This window comes from Cyanistes caeruleus, chromosome 16, assembly GCF_971803275.1.
Source record: "Cyanistes caeruleus chromosome 16, bCyaCae1.hap1.1, whole genome shotgun sequence".
NCBI classification, from domain to species: domain Eukaryota; kingdom Metazoa; phylum Chordata; class Aves; order Passeriformes; family Paridae; genus Cyanistes; species Cyanistes caeruleus.
The window spans coordinates 5,488,806-5,515,156 of NC_141716.1; the positions used below are offsets into that span (position 1 = coordinate 5,488,806).

Below are 26,351 nucleotides of genomic sequence, written 5' to 3' on the forward strand. Positions count from 1 at the left end.
AGCACGCTGTAGGAAGGTGGTGCAGGAATCTCCTCCTGATATGAAGGTGCTGCAGGAATGAATGTGATGGGATGTCTTGGCATCCCTGTCTCACACAGGACATGGGGACACTGCCCTGGGGCTGGCAGCCCTCCCTGGTCACTGGTGCCAGGAGAAGTGTGCAGCTCACCTGGTGAGGTGCAGCTCATCTGGTGCTGTAAGTTTTGCCTAAAGTGTAAAAGTTTAAAGCTGTTTTTATTTTCTGATCCAGGTTTTAACTCCTTCCTCCTTTTGTTGCTTCAGGTAGGACAGAAGTGGCTCCCTGAAGTGATGCCCTAACTGTTTGCTTTGTGCTCTGCAGGGCAGCCCTGGAGAGATGGGAGAGGCAGGTCCCTCAGGAGAGCCAGGCATCCCTGTAAGTGTCCTGGATTTCCACTTATCATGGGCTCTGCTGGTCAGTTTTAAACCAAACTGGGGAGCTGGAGCTCATGTGCTGCTTCCTTGCATAAATGAAGTTTCCAGTGATGCAGCAGCTGCAGTCCCAGGGGACTGAGCACTCCAGGCATTCCACAGGTGTGGAGCTCCCCAGGGAGCACTGAGCTGGCTGGGCAGGTTCTGGCACAGGCACTGGGTGAAACCCACCAGCTGTGGGCTGGCAGAGGGGCCAGTGGGGCAGGAGTTTGGGACTGAACAGCCTGGCATCCAGGAATACATCCCAGCGGGGTGGGAAGGGTGGATTTGTGGCTCCTCAATATCACAGCTGGCTTTGGTGTCCTGGCAGGGTGATGTTGGCATTCCTGGTGAGAGAGGCCTGCCCGGACCCAGAGGAGCATCTGTAAGTACAGAGCTGGCTGTAAACCAGAGAGGGGCCAAAATGAGTTTGGGGTGGGGGGTCACTCTCTGGCTACAGAAAGAGGTCACTTTCTCTCTCAGTGGCGTCTCTGGGGAGCTTTGGCAGCAGAGAAACTCCCCCCCAGGCTGGGTCAGATCCTGTTCTCACTGACAGCTCCATGCAAATGCCAAGGGATCCCTCCCATTTGGCTTGGCAGAGCAAACTGCAGCTGTGCAGGAGGTTTGTGGAGCTGCCACAGTGTGCCAGGAGGGGCTGGACAGTCAGAACTGAACAGGAATGAGAAGGTTCTGCCCGTGCTGCAGTGAGGCATTGGTGAAGCAGAGCTCTGGGACTTTGCCACCAGCACATGGCACCTGAAATCCCCCCCAGTCCTGCATCCCTTTCCTTGGAGCAGCAGAGAGGGATTCCCTACAAAACTGGGAATAACTGCATGGCTCCCTGCTGTGTCCCTGCTCAGCAGCAGAGATGATAACAACAATATCAGGAGGGTAAAACCCTGGTTTTTCATCCCACTAGTAAAAATGCTTGGGTACCTTTTTTTGTCTTGTCACTCCCCAACTAGTGCTGCTGTTGGGGTTGAAGCTGATCTTCTAGTGGTTTTGTTGGGGTTTTTTTCTTTTTATTGTCTTTTTTTTTCCCCATCTTAATCTCATTTTGAAATCCAGGAGCCCACAGCAAGTTTAATATGATTTCTGGTATGTGCCACTTGGAAGAAATTGAACTGCATGATTTATTGTTTATGAGCTGCTGCTGCTTAAACTTCCAAGGAGAGGGAAATCAGCTTTAGAAATAAACTATATTAATAATATTTGCTTTTATGTAATTTTTCATCAAAGTTGCTGGCCTCACAAAAGGTACCACATTATTACAGCTGAAAATCAGAAGCAGTTGAGCTAATTGTGTTGGTGCAGAGTTTTGACAGGGGTGCAGTTGCAGCTGAACCCATGGTGATGTCTAACCTGGGCTTCTTCTTTCTGATTTGTTTTATTAGAATCATAATTTTTTAGTTAAGACTGGGCTGTTCCAAGAGAGGTGCAGGATTTTTCTAGTGTTAAGGCTGTTTGGCTCCAAACAATTTGGTTTTTTTTAGCTCTGAGTACCAAGTGTTTCTCAGAACCTGTCAGGCCCCACCAGCAGCTCAGCAGAGTTATTTTTGATGCAATTTAATTTAACTTTCCTAAAGCTTTGTACATACAACTTTCAAAGTTCCTCCCTGAATTATAAGCAAAAAACAAAGTGGAAACCAGTAACCACAGAAATACCTGAGCAGTTGTTCAGCTTTTTGAGGATGATGCTGTTTTATATCAGTGGCCAGTTTGAGTTTTATTTGTGTCCCTGAATGCTCCACCCAGCAGGGATGGCACTGAAAGGAGCCAAAGCTGCAGGCCTGCCTCGTGACAGAAGCTTGCTGAAGACATCTATTTCAAGAAGACAGTTTACAAAATGAGATTTAAATGCCTGAATTACTTAGGGTAGTTTTGGTTGGTTTTTTTTTCATCCAAGCTCTTTATTGGATATGTGATTTTTCTCAGGAGAAGGCAATAGAGACTCCTAATGGCAACGTTCATGTTCTGTCTGGTGAGCTCTTAAAAGCCTCTGCTCTGACAGCATGAACTGCTGCCTTTCTGTACATTGCTGGAACCAAGCTGGATGTCCAAGCAAATGGATGCAATTGCCATTTCTCATTTCCAAGGGCCTGCAGCACATGTTTTGCAATTAAAAGCATAATATTGGGATAGCAGATCCCTCTAATGGATGTTGCCTATGCTCTATCATGCTGCCACTTTTTGCTGTCCCTGATCTCTGCTACTCCTGAGCATGGTATGTTCTTAAGCATGGATTATCCAAAGAAGCCTTTCTGTTAATAACAGAATATTATCTGCAATTATCAGAGCTCAGCAAACACCACTTGGCAGTGGTTCAGCAGCAGTGCCATGGGGTGAAGTGCTGCAGCACAGAGCTGCACACTCTGCCAGGTTAATGACACAAATGACTTACCTGGCCCTACATTTTCTCCTTACCAAAGCTGATCTCTCTCTTTCCAGGGACCACTTGGCCTCCAAGGCCCCACGGGAGCCCGAGGTGTCCGAGGTTTCCAGGTCAGTGTGGTGAGAGGGGAAATTGTGGGCAGGGCAGTGCTCTCTGCAAACCTCTGGCCAGACAGGTGATGGCATGAGGGAAAGGGAGAAATGTCTTTCCACGTGCCAGAGCCAGTGTGACACCTTCATTGCCACGGGATGGGAGGAAGAGCACAAGGCCAGATAAGCTGCCTGCAGGAGCAGTTTTTATTTAGTGTTTGTTTGCAGAGGGAGGAGTTGAATGTTGAGTTTTGAGCCTGTTCCCTGGCACAGGCTGCCCAGAGAAGCTGTGGCTGCCCCTGGATCCCTGGAAGTGTCCAAGGCCAGCTTGGATGGGGCCCTGACCAGCCTGCTCTGGTGGAAGTGTCCCAGCCTGGGGCAGGTGGTGGAACAAGCTGAATTTTAAGGTCCCTTCCAACCCAAATTGTTGTATGATTTTTTGAGTTTGATCTTCGTAAAGACACCTCAATTTCTCCTTGATCTGGTCTGCTGTCTGCCTGTATTTCTTCAGTGAACTCCTCCTCCCTTTTGCTGCACTGGGCTCTCCAATATTTCTCCCTCCCTTCTCCAAGGGTGTGGGACCTCCCTCTCCACTCCCACTGGCCCTGGCTGAGGGGAGCATCACTTGGTGGGATCACAGATATTGAAGGTTTAATGCTTTTAAGAGGTTTATTAATGAAAGACCCCAGGCCAAAGGTTGGAGCATCTTGGCATGTGCCTGACCTTGGCTGTGGACCAGGAGAGGAGCTGGTACCGACCATCACAAGGGGTCCCCAGGTGCTGGGGGAAAAAGGAGTGAAATCATCCAAAAAATAACCTTTCTGAACGTGTTATGGAGGCTGGTGAACTTCCAGAGTGTCAGAGGGTGCAGGGTTTCTGGCACTGTCAGCTGTAACTTGGTTTTTGTTTTCCCAACAGGGGCCCAAAGGTGCCAGTGGTGAGCCTGGCCTTCCTGGCCCGACTGGGATCCGTGGAGAGACAGGTGACAGGGTAAGGACAAGAACCTGGGACTAATTCCTGCTTGGGGTGGGAATTTAGAGGACAATGAGGGCCCAAAACCTGGTGTAGCTGATGTGTGTTGGGTGTCCCAGGCCCTCCCCTGAGGCTGCCCAAGTCAGACCTCAGGGCAGGGAGCAGGACTGCTCCATCCTGTCCCCTCTGCTCCTGGTTTCTGTTTCACTTCAGAAACTCACACTGTTTTCAGACAGGGTGCATTGTTTAAAAGCAACTTCCAGGTCTTATCCTAGCCAGAATAGAGAACATTTTTCCCTGTTCCTTACACTGATTCCACTAAAGCCTCGCTCTCCAGGAGCACAAGAGAGCTGATTCATGAATTTTTGTTACTCAGATGCTTGATTAGACTTTCTGGGTTTTTTTTAAATTACAGTTTTATCAGTGACTTTTCTTTCTGAACAGCAAAACACCTGGGCATCCCACCTCACAGTAAATGTGATTTTTTATTTAAATGAGTTCATTCTCATTTGAAAGAGGCAAACAGGGCAAAGTGAACAGCATTTGTTGGGAGCTTGCAGGAGAACAGGAGCCATGTGTTCACCAGCTCCCTCCTCCCCACTTTAAGGTGAAAGATTTTTTTTTAAAAAAAGCTTTAAGTTGCTTTCTGTGTAAGCAACTGCAGCAGCACCACAGGGGTTCCACAATGGCCCTTCTGTGCTGGCTCCTGGCAGGTTTAAAAAAGCCTTTTGGAGTGATGTGAGCTGGAAGTGTGAAACAGGAGCGTTATTGTGGAGCTGTGGGGCTCCTGACTGCATTCAGGGCTTTGCTGTGGTGAAAAATATACATTCAGGGGGGAAGAGGCCCCTGCATGAAGCACCCAGAGAGCTGCTCCAAGCAGAGGGAGGGAAAACGTTGTGCTTAAAGCCATGAAAATTCATCTAGGTTGTATTTCTGGCTCTGAAGTTCAGTGTGGAATACTCTAAGATGTGATTGTTGGTTGTTCAGAATGAGAGGAAATGGCCTCAAGCTGCACCAGGGCAGGTTTAGATTAGATATTCGGAATTTTTTTTCACAAAAAGGGTTGTAAAGCACTGGAACAGGCTGCCCATGGAAGTGGTGGAGTCCCCATCCCTGGAAGTGTTCCAGCCAGGCGTGGACATAGCCCTTGAGGACATGGTTTAGTGGTGACCATGGTGGTGATTGACCCTAAACCCTCAGATTGTGTTTTTATAGCCTAAACAAACAGCCTGTGCTGCTGGGGGTGGTGGCAGCTGCTGGGGACACACAAAGAGCCCAGAGATCTGCCCTGGGCTTGCTTTGCTGCTGGTCCTGACGTGCATAAAGAGAACTGCACACCCAGGATCGATGCAATTACCTCGTCCCAGCTGCAGCCAACTCATCAAACTCTCCTGAAATCAATTGAGACTTTTCTGTGAAAAAAGAAAAATCCCCTCATGCCTGATCTGAGTACTGACAGGCTTTTTCACAGTCCTTGGGCTGACTGTGGTCAGGAATATGAACCAGCATTTCAGTAAATGTGTTTGCTGGCATGAAAAACACAAGTGGTTTAGAGCATTTGACTGTAAGGTATAAAATAGCATTGAGATAAAATTCATCAACCATCTTGCTGGAGCAGGATATGGGGAGGGGAAGGGTTTGGCTGATGTTGCTGACTGAGGCAGCAATAGACAAATATTTTTCCTAAGGATTTTTATTATGATCAAATTCCTGAGGATTCTGGATGCCAGCAGCCACCTGGGGCACTGCCTGTCTGGGCTCCCTACTGGAGCACTAAATGCCTGGCCAAACCCATTTTTGGGTTTGTTTGTTTGGAGTTTTGTTTAACTGATGAGATGAAACATGTGAAGCCATGGGGCTGGCAGTCCTGAACTCCTTGCTCCTGCTGCTAGGAATTATCACTGCAGTGAATTCGAGTTTTGAATGAAAATCCTCTGGGCTAAGCTTGTCTTTAAGGAAATGTCCCTTGCAGGACTTGGTGTTTGGTGGCTGAACTGTGTTTTATTGCCTTAAATGTTCATGGAGCCTTGAGACCCTGTGAAGTCAGAGATACAAATTTAGATGAAAATGTTGAGAAAGGAATATATTATTTTTGCTATCAGCAACTATAAAACAGGTGTTATAAACAATTTTAGCCACTCTTCCATTTCTACATTCCATTGTCTGTTTTTCTGAGCTATTTTTCATTAATAGAAATCCCCTCTCTTTTTAACTTAGTGTTTGAATTGAGCAAAATAAAATGTCCTTGTTGTGTGTGTTTGTCCTCTGAAGATTCTGTTCTGCTGAGCCATCTCTAGATCTAGTTAATAAAAAAAGATCAGTTTGCAGATGCCAGAGTGATGAGTGTGCTGCAGAAATCCTGCTTGAAGGGTAAAATGGCTGAATTTCACATGCAGATTTTGCAGTAGAGAAAAAAATCTGGGGTTCTCCTCAACTCCTCCTTGGCTCTGCTCTGTGGAGCAGAAAAATGATAAATAGGGCTGAAAATGTCTCATGTCCTCTCTGTGAGTGTCAGGTAAATGAAGATGGAAGGATTTTCCAAATTGCCTGGATTATTCCTGGGGTGATAATCAGTTCATCATCTAAATGTATTTTATTCCTATGGCCATGTTGTTCCATGAATCTTTAAATCAGGAGCACCTACTTGTAAATCCTAGGAAAACTGGCAGTCTAATGAGGCCTTGGAAAAACATCTTGGCTTTTTGCCCTTGTGGTATGAAAATATTCTTGTCTGTTTTATACCATGAGTAAATCCAAGCTCCTCCTCACATTGCAGGCTGAGAAATCGTCCCACAACACAAACCAGGGATTGTGGAGAGTGTCACAGAGCTAGCAGGGGTGCTTAAATCCCTTCTTATTTCTAGGAAGTGTCAATGAGATTTGCACCCTCCTACTTGGCAGCTGGGAGACTGCTTCTGATCCCTTGCTGAGTGACCACACCAGGAATTCACAGGGAAGCAACAGTCTGAGCTTATTTGCCTTTTTTCTCTCACTTGTTTTCAGGGTCCTGTTGGTGTTCCTGGTCCGAAGGGGAACCAGGTAAGTGATAACTTTCATGCTGTTGTTAGCAAAGGCATTTAAAGCAAATTTCAGGGACAGTTTTTTATAGCACAAATGGCTTTCTCTTCCACAAATGAAAATATTCTGCAGAAGAAACCAAAACCCTCTTTGCTCCCGTTTTCCCTGCCCTGGCACAGATGTTGTCTGTTCTAATGGAGGCTCATGAAAATGCTGTGAAACAAACTCCAGGCCCTTGCTGCATGTTTTGTGGCCACAGGGATCTGTGCAGGAGCTCCTCACATCAAATTCCTCCCAAGTTAAGTTTAGAAGTGCAGCTTTTCCTCGACTTCATGTGCCTGATGAGGGATATTTCACTCTAACCTCGAAGCTTGGCACACTAATGAATTAATAATAATTTAATCTGATACTTGTTGCTGCTCAACTTTCCAAGCTTGGTTTAATCTCAGCAATGAGCTTTTGGGCCAGTTTTCATCAAATATATGGCTTTCATTAATGCATGGCTGTGATCTTGCAGAAAGTGAGGCTTTCCTAGCCTGGCTGGTTTGGTGTAGCAGCATCAGTGTGGTCTCTGTTTTGTTGCTAAGGGGAAAGACCAACCTGATCTCTGTTTGTCTTGGGATAACTTCCTCTGGAAAGCCACGGAGTCACCATAACAATGTTCATTATCTGCTCTAATGACAGCTGTGTGGTGAGCCAGCTCTGCCTCGGGCAGGGCAGCGATTGCAGGCATTTGTGTCACCCCATGCTCAGATTGCTCAGGCTGCTGCTGCCTGGAGTGAGCAGCAAAGGGAAGCTCCCTGGCCTGGCTGCTACACTGGATGTCACCAGAGCTTCAGCCACTCTTGCATTCCTGTCCCCAGGCGTGGAGAGGGGTGTTCCTCACCAAGAGATCAGTTTGAGGGTGGGATGATGTTCTGCTCAGGAGGCCATGAGAACAGGGACACTCAACCTTTGCCTGTGGCTGCAAACTCACGTTTTCTGAGACACAGAGCAGGGGGAGCTGAAATTTAGGTTCCCTGTTTGAGGAATGCCAGTGCCAGCCTGTGGATGTCTTCCTTGGCCACCCCATTGTGGTTCTCATCCGTGTGAGTTCAGCCTTTCATCTGGGTCCCAGCTTGTGGCAAAGGGCACCAGTCCTCATGCAGGGGAGCAGCTGCTGTGGAGTTCAGCCCTGGGAAGAGAGAACTTGCTCTTGCTGGAGCAGCTGTGGCTGCTGAGAGCCCCCATCTCCCTCAGGTTACCCAGGCCTCAGGGTGATGCTGCTGTCAGCAGCAGGTGCAGTGTTAACTCTGGTCTCTCTCTCAGGGCATTGCTGGAGCAGATGGCCTGCCAGGTGACAAAGGAGAGCTGGTAGGTGTCCTTAAATTCAGTAGAGTTTGACTTCTCAAATAACAGATGGGTCCAGAAAGCCATGGATCACTATGGTCAGTCAGAATCAATCACCCAAGGTCTCCAACCCTGCTGTGAAAAGGCTACTCAAGCCTTGCACATGTCACAGCACCTTGGGAGACTGGGCTTCAGACGTGCATTTTCTCAATAAATGATTCTTTCTTCTTTCCCTTTTCTTTCTGACAGGGTCCCTTTGGACCCCCTGGCCAAAAAGGAGAGGTAAGTGTCAGACACTGGGGCTCATGGCTCAAAGGATTTAGGAGTAAGTATGACCACAGCATGTTTATAACTACAGAATAAACTCTGCTCTGGTGTCATTCCCTAGAAGCAGGCTTTCCTCACAACCATGCTATAAAATCTGTGAGAAAAATGGGGGGTTGTGGAATTGCAGCTATTGAAATCTGTTTGATAATTTTGCTGCAGCAAGCACTGCTCTTATCATGACCTATATATGCAAAAACACACTTAGGATGTAAGAAGTATATCTGATCATCCAGATCAGTTCAGGAAACATGAAGAAACTCTTAACTCACTCCCAGGAGAAAAAAATGGACCATGTCTTCCATTTTAAGTGGTTTTGGTCTTTTTTTTTTTTGTTCTTCGCTGCAGCCAGGAAAAAGAGGAGAACTTGGTCCAAAAGGTGTCCAAGGACCTAACGGGACAGCTGGAGCACCAGGGATCCCAGGACATCCAGGACCCATGGGTCACCAGGGAGAGAGGGGTGTCCCTGGCATCACAGGAAAACCTGGACCTCCTGTAAGTACCTGCTGCTTCTGCAGCAAAGTCAGGGAGCCTGTGAAGTGAACAAATGGATCCTGGGGTTTGGATGCTATCCAAAAAAAAAAGGTCCTGCATTTCAACAGGCAAAAATAAGGCCAGATAAATCCCAGATTGAATATCTGGCCTAACATTAATCTCTGCCATTCGTACAGTGGAGTTCTGAAGGGAAGCTGTCAGCTTTTGAAGAGGGGAAAGAACCCCCTGCTCTTCATGCAGGACCCTGTGCTGCTTCCTGAGCTCCTGGAAATGTGTTTTGTGTCCTGCAGCTTCTGCCAGGGCTGGTTATTGATAAGGAGGTTTTACAAGGACAAATTATTCTGTTAACTGCAGGGGAAAGAGGCCAGTGAACAACATATCAGAGAACTCTGTGGGGAAATGATAAATGGTGAGTATTACTGAGAGAAAAGTGACTTTAATTACCATCTGAGTAGATCCTGAACATAAACATTGAGATTTGTTAATTTTTTTGTCTTCATATGAAAAAAAAATACACTGACCTTTAGTGTAAGGAAATTAATCAGGAGGTCACCTTGTTGGGGATGTCTTTTGCTGTTCTAAAATTAGTATTTTAAATGATTCATCATGGCAATGGTCAAAATGCACTGCAAGCAGCTTTGGCACAAGTGTTGTGTGAGACCTCCTGCCCTAACCTGTGTCATTCTGAAGTTCACCTCTCCTCAGTGCACCTTGTTTCCTTGGAGATCCTCAGGGAGTGTCCTTCTCTCTTCAAAGTGACTGTTCAGCCTTTGGAGGTTACATTCCCTGTTTGGGATGAGGTTAAACTCTGAAAGTTTGCTTCAGGAATCTTGTTTTAATTATTTAAGTGTCATTTGTTAGAATACGTGACATCCTTTAAAGGGGTTTTAGAAACAGGAATAATCAACCCTGCAGATTTATGATTAAAATCTCCATCTGTGGAGATGGGGAAAAAAAAACCCAGAAAGCTCCAGGTTAGCTGGAGAAGGACAGATTCAATGTTTCCCTCTGCCAGGAGCAGTGGCAGGAAGTTCTGCCCAAAGAAAGAGTGCAGATGTTGGAGATGCAGTGTTTAATTGTGTTTTTCAGAGCAAATTGCACAGTTGGCTGCTAACCTGAGGAAGCCCTTGGCTCCTGGAATGACGGGACGGCCTGGCCCAGCCGGGCCCCCAGGTCCTCCTGGAACCACGGGAAGTGTTGGGCATCCTGGTCCTCGGGGGCCTCCTGGATACAGAGGGCCAACAGGAGAGCTTGGTGATCCTGGGCCCAGAGGCAAGTTAAAACTGAAACAATCTGCTTCTCTTTTATGCCCACTGAAATCAGTTGTGAACTTGTACTGAGCTCAGCACTGGGGAAAAGAGGTCAGGCCTTGGGGGGGTTCTAGATGGAGTCCTGCACCTTGAGGGGTGCCAGGTAAGCAAATCCCTGCAGCATCCAGAGCATTTGTAGCTTCTCTTGTTCTCTCCCCTTCCTGTCCGTGGCTCCAGCTGCAGAGCACAGCTCACTGTGGAAATTGTGCTTGTGATTAAAGGTGACACCGGTGAAAAGGGAGATAAAGGACCTGTTGGCCAAGGCATCGACGGGCCTGATGGTGACCAAGGGCTGCAGGGTAAGTGTGGGGAAATGATTTAATGCTTCATCACTCAGGTGAAGGCTGAGGAGGGACAGCTCTGTGTGCTGATGGCAATAGATTATCATCACTAATTTAAACGTGTGTTGACAACTCTGAGGCTCTCCAGATTAAGGGAAAGGATGATGCCTGCTTCCTGATGATTCACTTATTAAAAGATTCAAGATTAATTTAAGCAAATTAATTAATACTTCGAAGAATATTCTTTATTTTGCTCTCATGTTAAAGCAGATTTTTTTGATTGGGATTATACCTGTACAACGAATAAACTTCAGGCACCAAAAGCAGGCTCTTCATTCACAGAATTTCATACAGCTAAAATATTTACAACCATGTTATCTTAAATTCTTCCACAAAAATTATACCATAGAATTGAACAATATTTATACCCCATTGCCTCAGAATCTTCCATAAAATAATTGCATTAATCCATAACACAATCCAGGTCACACAACCAAAACAGCCCTTGACCAAATTAGGGATAAAAAATCCAAAGCACATACTCCAGATTCAGGGTAAATTTATTGAAAACACCTTGTACTCAACAGGCCATAACAAGTGTGATGTACAGACACTCAAAGTATATTAAGATCTCTAAAATCAACACATATATACAGATATTAAAAAAGAAAAGATGGAAATATTTCATGTATCTTTTCCCCTCTCTTGTTTAGGACCACCTGGTGTGCCTGGAATTACCAAAAACGGCCGTGATGGTGCTCAGGGTGAACCCGGGCTGCCAGGGGATCCTGGGACTCCTGGGACTGTTGGGGCTCAGGGAACTCCAGGAATATGTGACACGTCGGCTTGCATGGGAGCTGTTGCTGCATCAACTTCCAAAAAATCATAAACCAACAGTACAAGAAGTGAAGAAGTGACTGAATATTTAAATAAACAGTGCATTGTAAGAAAACAGAATCCTTCTAGTGCTAAAAGGACAGATGCTCCTTCTATTCTATTAAGTGGAGACTTTGACACAGTTCTATGAAAAAGAAAGCATCAGATGAAAACTTTAATTAAAAGATGCTTTATGACTATCTTTTCCGCCCCCCAATTATTTTCCAGAATTTTTACTGCTAAACAACCTCACCTTTCCTTCTTCCCTTTGCTCAAGAGACCTGCAGGAGGAAGCATTGCTCCTTTTTACCATCACCCCCTATGTACTAAAGATCACGACTTTTTGCTAAGAAAGTTTGAGCCTTTTCCACTGAGTTCCTTGGTGCTGCTCCCACTGACTTCAGTCCTGCAGGTTTGTGCACTCAGACACGTTGTTAAGGCACTCAGGCATCGAGCTGCCTCTTCCATCAGTGGAAATCAGGCATTTCAATATCCTGTATTTTAACATCTGAACCTTCTGGCCTAAGGAATGACCATTGCTTTAGTCTGTGCTGCCAGTTAGAAATTTTCAGATTGCACCTCAAACATTTGCCAAGACTAGTAAACAGTAATCCTCTTGCAAGCAAATTCTGCAAAAGGAGTAATGTAAATATTTTAATTTCCAGGGAAAAATTTTTGTATATTTCCATATGATAACGAAGGAAATTAAGTAACAGCATTTTCATGACCTCTACTTCAGCTATTTGCACAGTAATTGTGATGGAACCCCACCTAAGAAAGGATGCTCTTTTAAACTCCAGCCAAAACCACCTGTATGAACTGTTGTAAAAATAAAAGGAGATTTTTTTTAACCTTTTCTTTGTGATGTTGTAAATGTCATTATACAAATCAAATTAACTTGGCTAAACTGCATTTTCCACAACTGGTTTTACTAGGATTGTTTGGACATAAATTGTTGCACAATTGTTCTTATCCGTGATTTAAACCAGTATTAATTTTGGTAGAACTTTTTATACTTTAAAACTTGCTAGCATCATCTATTTAAAAAAATTAATAAAACCCCTCTCAGCTCACACACAGTTCTATTTCCGTCCGTGCCAAAGCCTATGAACGAAGCATCATATTCCTCTTTAAATATAAAAATACTTTATGCATTTAAATATCTACTATTTAAAATATGCCACTTTTGGTCTTAAGTAACAGCACAAGAACCTGTTGGACAGTTGTGTGGCAGACATTAAAAGTAGTACTGGAATTTAAAAATGTCAACACCATTGCACTACTCTTTGGAGCTAATTATGTTAAATATATATGCAAAATTCATAATACGCACAGTTTAGAAACTATGCACTCATCCAAATAACCAATACAATATTTACATTTTAAGTGAAAAAATGGGCATTATAATATGGTAACTTTAGTTTCTTTTTACACTGGAAGAATGAGTTTGCATCTAGCCATTAAAATAACAGGCAGATGGATGTTCTACATCTCTTCCAGTCTGTACTGCATCATCTTTAAAAAAGAAGGTAAAAGCAAACAATTAAATAAGACCCCAACGCAGATTGACAAGCAAATTTTGTATAACTGAAGGGTTAAAATACTTAGTCATGACATTTTCTTGTAGCTTCTGGTCCCAAAGCCCCTTGAACAGGGCACTGATTTCCATTGCTGGTAGTTAACTTCCATTTCCATTTGCACTAAAGAATGTTTCCTTTAAATTTCTATTTATATATATTTACAAGTTACACTTTCAAATTCCTATTCAGCATGTAAATAATAAAACACGGATTGGACTATTGTCACACAATTCAGGGTGGGCAGGTCAGGCTATTTGGTCTCCATAGCTGTGCGGTTTTCCTGTGCTGGACACATTACACATGAGTCTGGTCTTCCAATTTTTAGTCTCCTGCCTGTTTTACCACAAAACACAGTCTCAAATTCCTAAAAAAATCAAAATACAAAAGATAAATATTATATTTAATGTAGATATTTACTTGAGATGGACACTTCTGTTTCACTAGAGCCTTCAATAGGAAGGAAGAGGGGCCATACCCGTACCTGGACCAGCAGGTTTTCCAGTACACACCCTCCTAAAATTTTTGGCAGAGCCAGAATTACTCTGGAGCTGCAACTACTGCTGAGGAGAACGGGAGCTGCTTTTAAAGCATGTAACCCTTTAACTCTGCTCACCCACTCAATACAGTGTGGGCATGTAGCTGTGATCCCCCTCCCCGAACTAACTCTGTGAAAGAGGTAGAAAACAGAGACAGTGAAGGAGGGGAGGAATGATTGAAGACAACCTTAATTTTATATTGTTGTCCAAATAGGGTCATGCTCAGGAGTTGTGTAACTAAAAAAAAAAAATAATTTTTAAAATCTGATTTGAAAACACTGACTGCCTGTTATTTCTCCCTAGTGAACTCAAACAGCTGAAAAAAATAAAAAATAAAAATTTAAAGGAAGGTTCAAGGATATGGTGGATCCTTCACAAACAGCATCAAGCAGAAGCTTTGCATCTCAGTTCTACATTATAACAGCTTTAGAACATTTCCTGTTTTCATCAAGACCAAAAATGAAATGAGATTTCAAACCTGCTTCAGGGAGTCGCCGTGCCTTTCCTGAATGTACTTTAGGAATGCAGTTGTCCACTGCAGAGTTGTTGCCTTGTCAGTGTCAATCGTGCAGAAGGGAACGAGGAGATTGAGCTCATCACAACAAACCCGGATCCTGCGCCTGCGGGCAAACACCCAAGGTTATCAACCACGGGCCAGAGGGAAAGGAAAAATACAGAAAATAGGAAAACTACTCACATGTGCTACCAGCCATGGACTTTGGGGACTGCTTTGTGTTTGCTACAAGCTTTGTGTATTTGTTTTGTCACACACAAGTCTCCTCATTTTTACAGAATGGTTGAAATGTTTGGAAATCTCTTTTTGTTTGTTTACAGAGTAAAATCACAAAGACAACCACAATGAAACAGAGATTTTCTTTTCCCCTGAAAAACACCAAACCCTCACCTCCTGCACTGCTTTTTTTTGGAGTTAACACAAAATATGTCAAGTTAACCCTTACTCCGGAGAATCAGAGTATTGCAGTACCAGTATTTTAGGCTTCAAGAGGTGTTTCATGGCCCCTGCTCCCAGAATTACCTCCTGTCTCTCTCCAGGCGGTTGTGCCTTTCCCTTCTCTGGGCGCTTCCATCCTGGGAACCACTTTGTACCTGCACACTGGAGCTGGGCTGTGCTGACTGCCAGGGGCCCTGGGCAGCTGCAGTGCTCTGGTTGTTGTCCCGGGTGTTCCGAATCTCACCGAGAGGTTTGCGGTCCATGTTTGGATCCAACAGATTTATTCGACTGCAACTTCTGTTTATGGCTTGCTTGCATAAGGTGTCTTGTTGGAAAAATAAAGATGAAAATAATGACCTATTTATTACTCTCCCACTAAACTTAAAATAGTGATCATGGAAAGTTTTTTTATGTGGAACAATCTTTGAAGCTTTACTGCCAGTCTATATTGATTCTTACAGCAAGACATGTCCTGCAGAAAACCTAAGGCACTTGCTATTCCAAAATCCACACAGCCTCAGTTTTCTCAGAGATCCCACTGAGATTGTGCCTGCCCTTGGTGAGCACTTGAGGCAGCCCTTAAAACATTCTTCAGTTTGATACTGACTGGGTCTGCTAGATCAGCTTCGGGGTAAAAGAATGTACTCCTCTGCCATGGGGTTTGGTGGTGTTTGGTCAAAGGCTGGACTTGATGATCTTGGAAGTCTTTCCCAACGTTAATGATTCTGTGATTCTAAAGAAACCAGCTGCTGACCAAGGCCCAGATTTTCAAAGCTACTTTGTAACCTCAAGTCTCCTCATTTCAAGCCAGAAGTGCTAAACAATTTTGAAAGTATAGCTAAACTCATAGGTGTTGAATTTTCTTGGAGAAACCTATCCCCATGTTGCCTATTGAGCATCTCTGTCATAAAAAACTTCACATTCATTAAAATCATATTAATACCAGAAAAGACAAAACTTCAGAAAAAAAATTAGATTTGAAGACCAAGAGAAAAGCAAGTAAAAGAAGATAAATGGTTTACCTCCAACTTTAATCCAAACTTCCTCAGGCAAAGCTTTATTTATAGCACCTACTGTCTGTTTTGTGGATTCAACTTCCTGATAGAGAAAAGGGAATGTCTTGGGTATCCCAAGGTCTTGATGTTTGGCAGCTTCCAAAATAGTGCAAGATGTTCCACAGGTCTGTGAAAACAAAAAGGAAATACTTACAGGACTATATACATTAAAAAAAAAAAAAAAATAGACTATTTTGATATCTTTCTGTTAGCTTCCTAAATTACTTCTTCAGGCAGAATAAATCCCAAATACACACAGCCATGGGGTTTTGACAGGGTGATGAATTTTGGAGATACCTCTGACATTTCTCAGTGCCATGCTATCACTTTCACTTCAGGGGTTACTGCAAAGTTGTGGAGGGGGAAATACCTTTATCATCAAAATGAATTAGAAAAAAAGGAACTATAGAAAATGTTCTCCTTGTCTTGCACAGATGAAACTGATGATAAACTGATAAACCCTAAGAAAAAGAAATCTGATGGCCTACTGCTTATTAGTGGAACACACGTTATTACAAATGCCACAAAAATGACTTGTCTTAAAGATTAGTAAATAAATTGCATTACAAATAATTCTGATCATCCCCATTCAAACCTAGCCACACTATACCACAAACCCTCAGAATTCTGCTATACCCAGGGAGCTAATACTGTCAGCATTAGAACTTGGCAGAGGAGAGTTACCTGTGCTTGGGAAGGATTAGCACTTGTAGCAGCAGAACATGCATTCATTGTAAAGAACGGGTATGTGAATGGTAAGGAATGTGTGGCAGGTGCAGCCTTATTTTTCCCTAGTGCAGCACACCTGTTCCCTTGCTGGTGAAGAGGAACACCCACCACTTCTGAGGGCTGGCGGATCAAAGTCACTAAACTTCAAACAAAAACAAACAAACACAGAAAACATACCAGGCTGACTGCTTGGAAATGAGTGCAGAAATGAAATACAGCTACAAATATTCTAGAAACTATCACCAAGATACCACTTTCATTTACTGTAAACAGAAATCACTGTTATTGCCATATTGCCCACTTCAGGGGCCAAATGAAAGAAAAATCAGTCTAGGAGGTATTTTATTCTGTGCAGTAACAAGGTGCTTCACGCCTCAATAAAACACTTTGTCAGCACATTAAGATAGGTACAGGGTTAGGTTGTAAAACAATATTTTAGCTCAAAGTTTTCCCCATAGTCTGGCCTCCACATTATAACCCAAATATATTATTATTATTATTACTGTTATTATTATCATCATCATCATCATAAATCTACTTTGCTTTTAGCAAGCTGCATGTTAAAACTAGGTAATGTTCTCTCGCCTTTATTTACAGTACATGTTATCAAGAATAAAGCTGTAAAGCAATAAATGTTGGAACTCCATGCTGTACCATTTATGCAATAAACAGAGGGGCCTAAGCTGAGCTCAGTGGAGTCGCAGCCACATTTGATGGCACAGTTTAACAAAGCCCAACCCATCCTTCTCATATATTAAAACAAGCACTATTCTTAGGTTTCATTAAGCAAATCACTTTTGAACTACATGATACATAGTTTAACAACATAAACTAAAAGTAATTGCAACACACTTGTTAAGAGTTACTCCAGATTCTTGGGGTTCTTGACATCTGGGGTTTTCTGTCGGGCTGCTGTTGAATCTGTCTTCCAACCGAGCTCTGACTGCAGGTTTAGATCTAACCTCTGGTGCCAGTGCCGAATTTTCAACAAATATGTTTTCCTTATTCTCCCCCAAGAAATTTTCACCCTGTTTAGCTTTTGCTGCACTGCATCCCGAGACTTCTACAGAGCTACTACTGTTGGGCGCTTTCTCTCTTTGGTTCACAGGGAGGTTGGACTCGCTAAGTAACATCATCCTGAGCTCCTGCAAGTCAGCATAGCCCAGGTGTGGGTTAGAACTCGGCCAGTAGCTGTCACAAGGCAACCCTGACTGACAGGTAACTGGGCAGACCGACTGGTTCCCAGAGCTGCTGGATGAGCCCCCATCCTGACTGGTGCTGGGGGAGGGCTGCTGCAGAGGGGGATCTGCAGAGGGGCCAGGCGAGGAGAAAGCGCTGAGCCTGGCTTCCACTTCACCTTCACTACTCTGCGCCTCCGTGTGTGAGCAAAGTATGTGCTGCAGCTGGGTGTACTCAATGTCCATCATCTCCACCAGACTGGCCTCGGGGGTGGCAAAGCCAAGGTTTTGCTCACCAAAGGAACTGTCACTTGAGCCTCCAGGTCCGACAGCAACGGGAGCGGGGTCAGGAACACTAGCTGGGCTCTGAGGAACGGTCTGAGGCTCCTCGGGGGCTGATCCCGACATGGCTACAGCAAACCTAATCAGTTACCAATGTCCCTTTCAACAAAAAACCATAAAACCTTCAATTGTCGGTACTATCCATTAAAAAAACCCAAAGGCAGAAAAAATTGCACTTAACCCTGATTGGCGAGGTAACAGAGTGGGGACCAAGCTGCCGCTGGCGGGGTACCTGACACCCTGACCATGTCTCCCCCCCGGGGTGAGACCCTCCCTCCCCCTCCAGCACAGCTGCTCACGACAAACGGCCTTCACCTGTCCCCGCCCCGGCCTCGGCGGGGAGGCTGCGGGCACTCTGCGGCCTGGCACCCCCTGAGACAGCGCCCGGACGGCGGCGGGGCAGCCCGGGCGGGCGGGAGCGAGGCCCCCGCGGCCGGGGGGAGCCGGGGGGAGCCGGGGCGGGCAGGGCCGGGCGGGGCGGGGGCGGGAGGGGACGCGCGACCCCTCAGCCCGGCCGAGCGCTGCCCGAGCGCGCCGCGCGCCGCCGCCAACGGCTGCGCGTAACCGCCGCCCGCGCGCGGGGCCGCGCGCCCCGCCCCGCCCCTGAGGCGGCCCCGCCCCCGCCCGCCCCTCAGGGCTGAAATTGACCCAGAACGGGGCCCGGGCCGGCCAAGAACGGCGGTGACCGGGGGGACACCGGTGCTGCGGGGAGATAAGGGAAGAAATGATGTGGCTGCGATGTGTATTTACAGACTTACTTCAGGTTCTGGACACACGGTTTACTGTTTCGGCTGATTTGCGGTGCTTGGTTGGGTACACGCTGTTGTGCCAAATTTTAACTAATTAAACCCACTGTCTGCTTAGCCTGCGGCTAAACTCTGTTATTTGGCTTTGTCGCTAGCGGAAAGCTCAGGGAGCAGCGGCCAGGGCTCCGCTGCGCTGAGGGGACTGCCCCACCTGCAGCAACAGCATCACCGGCGGCACGGCGTGGGCAAACCAGGACCACTTGTGCGAGAAGGAAAAGGCGACAAAACCAGCTGGATTAACGGGAAAAACCAGCTGGATTAATGAGAGTTGCTTGTCGTTCCCCACGAGGGGCCCTGGGGCCCCGAACCCCGCGGGGACAGCCCCACCGGAGCAGCGGTGGGTCCCCGGCGCATCCCGCCCCAGAGCACGGATGGGAAAATTGAGAGGAAAAAAGGTCCCAAGGCAGTGTGCACTGACATTTCCATGAAATGCAGCCACACGAGTCTCACCTCTAGACACAAACCCGGAAATTTTAAAAGCAGTTTTGTGCACACTGAACACTTTCCTACTTCTCTGATCCTCCACCACACTCCCCTTTACAACGCTTACAGTTGGAATAGTAAAGCCTTTTATAGACATAATAATATTTCTGCTTATATTGTTCTAGACTTTGCAGGGTTTTTTACAGAAAAAAAAAAGATTTATGTACAAACATAGACAAAAGCTCAAAATAGTGAGTTTTTCCATGTTAATTAAAAGTTTGGACAAAGCCAGAGAACTGTTTTTCTCTTTCTTGCAATGCAGGACAATTATTCAATACCATTTTTAGTGTCTGTAAATTGAATAAATTGTTGTGTTGGTTTCAGCCTGGCTTTTACCGCCTGCTGCTCTGGAGAATACAAGAACCCTGCTGCAAAATCCAGCTCCAACTGATTGTTAACTACACAAAGATGTGGTTTAACAAAGTCACTGGAGCCTATGCCTTTGACATTTTTGCCACTTGATCTCTTGAAGGATGGATCTACCAATCATAAAGCATAAACAGATTCCCTAAACTATTAAAGAATTTCCTAGAAGATCAAAAGCCACACACCTATTTCATAAAAATGTAAAGCCAAGAAATTAATAAATGCTGTGACGTGAATTCATACTTTTTTTTTCCTTCAGTTTTTTTATGTAAAAATCTTCAAATTCCAAGCATTGTGATTCAAATCACAAAAAAAAAAAAAAAAGCCTTCAAAATAAATTAGGGGATGCCTTAGAACTGAGAAAATAATCATTAGCATAGATTGTTGCTACTTTTAGCTAACACTGTCTGTCTGTGACATCCTGCAAATGGTCTTTCATTAAACTATGAGGAAACAAAACCCATGTGTCATCAGGCTCTTGTGGTTTTCTGGGAAATAGCAAAACATAAAAAATAATATACACATACACATTTAAGAAATGGACAACAGCTCTCTGTAGGTGTTTATTCTACTTACAGTAACAAAAACCTGTGAAGTCCCATATTTTAATGTACAGTGATATATTTTGCCATATAAAATACAATTTACAGAAGTTTCTATCAAGTAAACCTAAACAAACACACGTTTTGCATACTTTTATGTATGTCTTTAAATTAGAAACATCTCATTAGAAAAGAAATCTTACATCATAGTTGATGTTTGCATTTAATAGGATTTCTTTGCATGTTACCGTTTTCTCTTGGGTTCAGGACACAAATGATCATTTCAGCCAGCAAATCCTGGATGTACAAGGATCTCAAGGATGCACCAATGTGACTGTGGTGACACACATGCTACCTGTAATATAGTCCTCAAGATGGAAAACGTTTACAGGAATCTAATTTTACATTTCCAAATCTATTTTAGCAAAATACCAAAATATTTATCCAGTGGTTATTTTACACATTCAAATAAACTAAAGCGGGGTTTTATTTCACACTTCAGAATTACATGCTTGAGGACTACAGGGGAAGTAGCAATGTGATGTATTTCACCGTGAAAAATGTCCCTCTTCAATCACAACATGATGTACCACCATAATTTAAACTTTAATGCAGCTGTATCTTTTTCACTGGAGAGTTTTATATACACTGCCAGCCTAAATAGGGTCTAACAAAAGAACAGTATCATTTATTTTTCAAGAGCCCTTTTAGAATGAAAGAGCACTTCTATAATGAAAAGTTCAATCAAACTGGGACATTTGTTAAATCTGTGGAAAAATTCTGCAAAATCTAAACAAAACCAAAAAATGCTCCACTAAATCAGTTCAATTGAAGTAACAGATTTAGTGGTCTATTTAACCAAATGTTCTTCCTTCCTTTGGTTTACCACTTTTCAAAAGAAATGTCTGATGCTTTTGTACGTTCTGCTGGTTATAAAGGTGCTACTCTTGTATTTTCTTTAATGACAGGCTTGTAAACATGAGATTTAAAATATGAAAAATAACTAAGTATGACTTGTTTCTTTGCTGTACACTTAACAGATGGATTCCAGACCCAAAATACGTGTATATAAAAGGAAGATAGTGCACTTTAAGCTTATAACCTTCCATTTTCAAATCCTCCATCAGTCACAAGTAATTATTAACACCTCTTTTGCAGCCTTCTAAACACATGACCCTGCCATTGTAAAAAAAACATGACACCAACATTTTTAGTGTGTGCTGTAGGAACAATTTTGACACCAAAATACCATGTAAATGAGATGTAAAGGTATGGCTCCTCAGGTCTGGATTAAATTCTCCTATAAAATTACAATTCAAGTTACTGGAAAACATAACTTTATAATCTTTAAAAGCAATATGCTCTTCTTAGACTTTTTCCATTTCTGTACTGTAAATGGAAACTTTAAGATAAAGATGCAAGTAGAAAAAACAAAATTTCAGTACAGGTAACATTGTGAATCTTTATAAGAAAAACATTATGCACAAAATGCAGCAAGTGAAAGTTCATTATGTTCTTGCATTTCATCTATCTGATTATTTTCATTCACAGTTGTTCAAAAATTACTAATTTGTCAGTACATCGGGTAAGGCTAGTTTTACAACAGAATTTTTAAAAGATGAGAATATGTACAGTATTTACAGATATGCAGTCCTTGCTGTGTTGCAAAAGTGGAAGTGTCAGTCACTGGTCTATGACTGATTGCTGGAAGATGAAGCTTCAGTTTCCACTGGTTTCTGAGTTTCCTTCGGTGTTTCTGGCTTCGTCTCTTTACCAATTTCCTTACTCTTACTCCTATCTTTGCGATCTTTCCCCCTTTCCCTGTCGCGATCTCGATCTCTGTCCCGATCCCTGTCCTTTTCCCGGCTTCGATCCCGGTCCCTGTCTTTCTCTCTGTCGCGATCCCTGTCTCTGCTTCTCGATCGCTCTCTATCACGTCTTCTGTAAGAGTCCCTCTCTCTGTTTCTTGTCCTATCTCGGTCTCTGCTTCTTTCCCAGTCCTTACTCCGCTCCAAATCCTTGTCTCTATCTTTGTTTTGGCTCCTATCTCTATTTTTATCCCATTCCTTGTCCCTGTGTCTCTCCCAGTCCCTGTCTCTGCTCCAGTTTCTGCCACGGTCTCTTTCCCAAGGTCTGCCATGTTCTCGATCCCTTCGTCTTTCCTCAAAGCCTCTACCTTGGCGATTATCTGCTTGTTGAGGCTCTGGCTGATCCAAACCCTTATCTTTATTTCCTCCCTCATATCTCTCTCTCTGTCTCCCCTCAAATGTCTGGCCTCTATAGTCAGGATTTTTGCCTTCTCGGAAGTCAGATGTGGGCCACTGTCCTTCAGACTCAGGTCCTTGTCCAGACATATTGGAAAGAGATGCAGATGGTCCACCTTCCTCCCACATCTCTTTCCTGTGAGTTGGCGGATGGCTTGGAAGGTCCAGGAGTGGTCTTGGGGGTGGTTTCATACCTTGTGGTGACTGACCTTGGTAATGAAATCTAGAATGAGGTTCATCTTCTTCTGGAAACATTGGAGGTGTGCCTCCTCTTGGTCCTCCAAACTGATGTGGTCCTGGACCTCTCTGGTTGGAAAATCTGGGTGGTGGGCTCCCTCTCCGTTCTTCATATGGCTGTGGCAGGAGTCCCCTTGGACCAGGCATATGATTTGGAGCTGGACCTCTCTGCCCTTCAAATTGATTTGGGTGAGGCCCTCTTGGTCCCCCAAAATGACCTGGGGCTGGACCTCTTGGCCCTCCAAACTGAGGGCCTCCTCTCTGTCCTTTAAACTGACCTGGTGGAGGTCGTCTTTGACCTCCAAAAGGAAAAGGTCCTCTGTTTCCCATAAACTGAGGGGAATCTGGCCCTTCAAACTGTCCTGGAGGCCCCATCATTTCATCATACTGGGACTCTGAGAATTCCATTTGTTCCATGTGAGGTTCCCTATGATCTTCAAAATGAGATGGTGACATTCCTCTTGGACCACCATGATAAGAAGGGGCAGGGCCCCTATTATCACCAAAAAGAGGTGGTCCATGCTGTGCAGAAAATAAGGAAGGAATGGGACCCTTTTGACCTCCAAATCTTCCAGATTGAGGTCCTCTTTGCCCATCATTATTTGGAAAACTGTGCTCTTCAGAGAACTGTGGTGCTGGCCCTCTAAAATTAGGTCCATGAGGTGCTCCAGGTGCATTGAGCATCATCGGAGGTCCCCCTTTCTGCCCAGACATAGGAAATCCTCGGTTTTCCTCAAAGTGCTGTGGGGGAGGTCCACCCTCACTCTGAACTGGCACAGATTCAGTTTGTTCTACAAACTGATGAGACTGAGAATTTCTTTGCTCATCATATTGCACTGATGAAAGACCCATGTCTGGTTCAAAGTGTCCAGCTGCCTTTTCCTGCTGAGGAAACATTGTATTTGAAAAGGAATCCCTTCCCATTGCTTCCTTTGACTCATTTGGCCATGACACTTGATGCATATCTTGCAAAGATGGGCTGTCATTTGATGTGGAGAAATTAGGCTGAAATGATGTACTTGGAGGTGTTGGAAGCAGCACTTTACGTATAGGTTTGGAAGCAGAAGGATCTCCAGAAGCTGTTTGACCCAGGTTTTCCAAAGTAACTTGAATGGTGTGTTCAAATTTGCTGTTAGATGTCTCTTTCTGCGGCACCGTAGATGTCTGTTCACTTGAAACCCAATTATCAGCAGTAAAACCAGGCTGAGTAGTGGAAATTAAAGCATTATTTTCCTTACCAAGTGAAGTCTGCAAAGCATTTGGAAAACTTGCTGGAGCAACTTCTCTTGTGGATATCTCGTTCTGTACTACCTGTGGCTTTATTCGAGAATCAGCACTGTCATTCTCTGTCGCCATCCTTCGAGCCTGTCGAGGATCTCTGTTCTGCCTTGGGTCACAGCCCTGGTTTAAAACTTGTGCTTGCTGATTTAAAGATGAAGGCAAATCTACTTTTTGTGTAGCCTGCTGGTCCTGATGGAATAATTCAGGCTTTATTAGGGAAGCTTTTGCTGGTGGAGGTGACATTAAAGCATCAGACACTGAAAAGTGAGCCATTGAAACACCAACAGCTGCTCTTTGCTGTCTGAGCGCCTCTTCTTGTTCCTCTAGCTGCCTTTTCTGTTCTTCTATTTGTTTGTTTAATTCTTCCAGCATTTTTTGCTGTTCTACCAAGGAGGAGGATGCAGATAAATCAGATACAAATGAAGCAGGTGTTTCTGAAGAACTGCTTTTACTGTCCGTATACATTTTGTTGGGTAAATCATCAACAGTAACTTTTGCTTCTTCCAAGATAGTTTCATCCTCTGGATCATAGGCCTCATCCTCCAGTTCTGCTGTAGTAGATGGTTTTTCCACACTGTAGCGTTTGTCACTTTCACCAGTCTGCATTTCAAAGGCTTTCTCTGGACCATATTCTTCCTCAGGATCATAAGGTCTGTCATCCTCCTCCTCTTCTATGGCTTTGTCCTTGGACATCTGCCCGAACTGCTGCACAATGGGATCTAACAGAGGAACGGCTGACATCCCACTATCTGCTGCAGCTTGACTTTCCTGACTGGAAGACTGAACAGTTCCAGAATCCTTGGCAACAGGCTCGAAAGTTTTCTTTTTGCCAAAGAGGGTCTGCAGGATGTGCTCAAGAGGCGTGGCAGTTTTTGAGGATGACGAGTGTGTGGCAGTGCTGCTTGCAGGAGCGGCTGTTGAAATCGGTGGGGTCACAGTAGTTGTGGGGCCGCTTTTAATGGATGACAATATTTTTAATACTGAAGGTGTCACTGCTGAGGTGTCTGGAACAGGAAGCGGGGGTGGAGGTGGAGGAGGAGATCCAGGTGGTGTTGTACTCACAGTGGAGTCTCCTGAATAAAGTGTATATTTCGGAGTTTTCTTCTCTTGGGAAGCTGGAGGCGCTTTAGAGAACAGCGATGGTTCAGCTTCCTCATGTGCTTGAATTCTGCTTCGCTTCTCCTCCATTTTTTCTGTCTCAGTGGCAGGACGTTTTCCTTTCTGACAGATAACCAACCCAAGGATTAAATTTGGCCGAGATGACTCAAGACCTGAAAGAGAACACAAAGACTGTATATGTAAAAATCTGATTTTTAATGATGCTTTCAGTAGAAACCTATTATTTTACAAAGTGGTAGGTACAGAAGTCATAAAGGTAACAGTTTTCTAAATTCCATCAGACCTATTAGCAATTTTCATTAGTCCATAAGCATATGCATTTGTGTTTCTTATTTTTTTATATATATTTATACATGAGTTTAAAAGTTTAAATCCCTTTCCTCAATGCTTTCAATAAAGGATCGCAGCACCAGGCGTCATTGTTAAAGTGCTTCTGAAAAAGTTCAAACGGAAGCAAGCTGTTATTTTTGTATATTTACATTGTTTCTACTGTTCAATTACCCCCACCTCTCCTGAAAAATCAAGTATTTACATGTAGTTTGCAAAGATACACAGATACTGAAAAGTGAGAAAACCTGAGCTTAAACATTGCTGCTATGTGTCATATAATTCGTGCTAAAAGTCCACATTGACACCACTCTATAAATATTTTGTCTGTCTCCAGGCTAAACAAACACCAATAATGGCAGAAAAGATCACATCAAACAGCATTTGGGAACAGTGTTAAAGCTGGTAATTACTCTCAGTTTGTTGAGGCTTTTTCCAGCCAGCCATTATTTTAAGAGGTGAGAGAAGCAGGGAAACTGTGGATGTCCCAGACAAGCCCAGGAGTGGTGTTTGCTTGGGTCAGGACCTGCAGTGGGGGTGAGATGGCCTTGGAGCTGCCGGATGCAGGATGGGTATCAGGCCTTGCTATGTCAGTAAAAACCATGACAAGCAGACCTGCTCCTTTGTGAAGAGTTTCAGACTTGAAGGAGAAGTATATCCAGAAATAATAAAGTTTCAGATAAACAGGAAAAATGCAAAGGTCTGTAGGCCTGTCTCCTGCTATTCTATTTTTTCCTTTTACATGCACAATTCCACTGGCACACAAACATGCTTAGAATGAAGGGCAGAGACTAAATCTTTTAACATCCAGTGGTAGCAAAGACAGAAAATCTTTTAACTTCCTGGACTAACTGGAATTTAAAAGGCCCTCATTTAAGGGCTACTGTCCTTCCCCATATTTGCCACTTGTTATGATTTCCATTCAGCAAGGAAGCAGTAATACAAAAACATAAAATAACCTGTGAAATAAAATACAATAATGCAAAATAAAATATTCATTGTGGGTAAATGGCAACATAAGAGCTCTAACCTATGTTGA

The 26,351-nt window shown here is 44.0% G+C and overlaps 3 protein-coding genes and 1 long non-coding RNA gene across 7 annotated transcripts in view; 2 read left to right on the plus strand and 2 right to left on the minus strand.

The window, feature by feature from the left end:
* COL9A3 (collagen type IX alpha 3 chain) overlaps positions 1-12,366 on the plus strand; it is a 33,181-nt gene extending 20,815 nt beyond the window's left edge. Inside the window, exons 21-32 of the mRNA XM_023939648.2 lie at positions 341-394; positions 761-814; positions 2,878-2,931; positions 3,829-3,900; positions 6,886-6,921; positions 8,209-8,253; positions 8,479-8,511; positions 8,902-9,048; positions 9,403-9,457; positions 10,138-10,320; positions 10,580-10,657; positions 11,353-12,366. Of these exons, the coding sequence (XP_023795416.2) occupies positions 341-394; positions 761-814; positions 2,878-2,931; positions 3,829-3,900; positions 6,886-6,921; positions 8,209-8,253; positions 8,479-8,511; positions 8,902-9,048; positions 9,403-9,457; positions 10,138-10,320; positions 10,580-10,657; positions 11,353-11,528 (987 nt within the window). The 3' untranslated portion in view covers positions 11,529-12,366. The remainder of the gene's footprint in view (positions 1-340; positions 395-760; positions 815-2,877; positions 2,932-3,828; positions 3,901-6,885; positions 6,922-8,208; positions 8,254-8,478; positions 8,512-8,901; positions 9,049-9,402; positions 9,458-10,137; positions 10,321-10,579; positions 10,658-11,352) is intronic.
* TCFL5 (transcription factor like 5) lies at positions 11,182-19,055 on the minus strand. Of its 2 annotated transcripts, none has more exons than XM_086852779.1 (7): positions 18,646-19,055; positions 17,220-17,986; positions 16,323-16,509; positions 15,606-15,765; positions 14,668-14,908; positions 14,110-14,251; positions 11,182-13,459 (listed from the first exon to the last, which is right to left on the minus strand). In XM_086852779.1, exons 2-7 carry the CDS (start codon positions 17,951-17,953, stop codon positions 13,346-13,348), a joined length of 1,578 nt encoding a protein of 525 aa, XP_086708905.1. In that variant the 5' UTR covers positions 17,954-17,986; positions 18,646-19,055; the 3' UTR covers positions 11,182-13,345. The 2 variants fall into 2 exon arrangements, with proteins under 2 accessions (XP_086708905.1, XP_023795415.1); XM_023939647.2 differs by lacking the exon at positions 18,646-19,055 and adding an exon at positions 18,203-18,439.
* Positions 18,477-19,952, plus strand: LOC111938082 (uncharacterized). The gene is made up of 2 exons (XR_002868874.2): positions 18,477-18,650; positions 18,789-19,952. It is a non-coding gene; the product is annotated as an uncharacterized LOC111938082 (long non-coding RNA).
* Positions 19,953-20,072: 120 nt separating this feature from the next.
* Positions 20,073-26,351, minus strand: part of DIDO1 (death inducer-obliterator 1) — a 53,724-nt gene continuing 47,445 nt past the window's right edge. For all 3 annotated transcript variants that reach the window (XM_086852773.1, XM_086852774.1, XM_086852775.1), the window contains one exon: positions 20,073-25,137. In XM_086852773.1, coding sequence (XP_086708899.1) covers positions 21,776-25,137 — 3,362 coding nt within the window. In that variant the 3' untranslated portion in view covers positions 20,073-21,775. The remainder of the gene's footprint in view (positions 25,138-26,351) is intronic.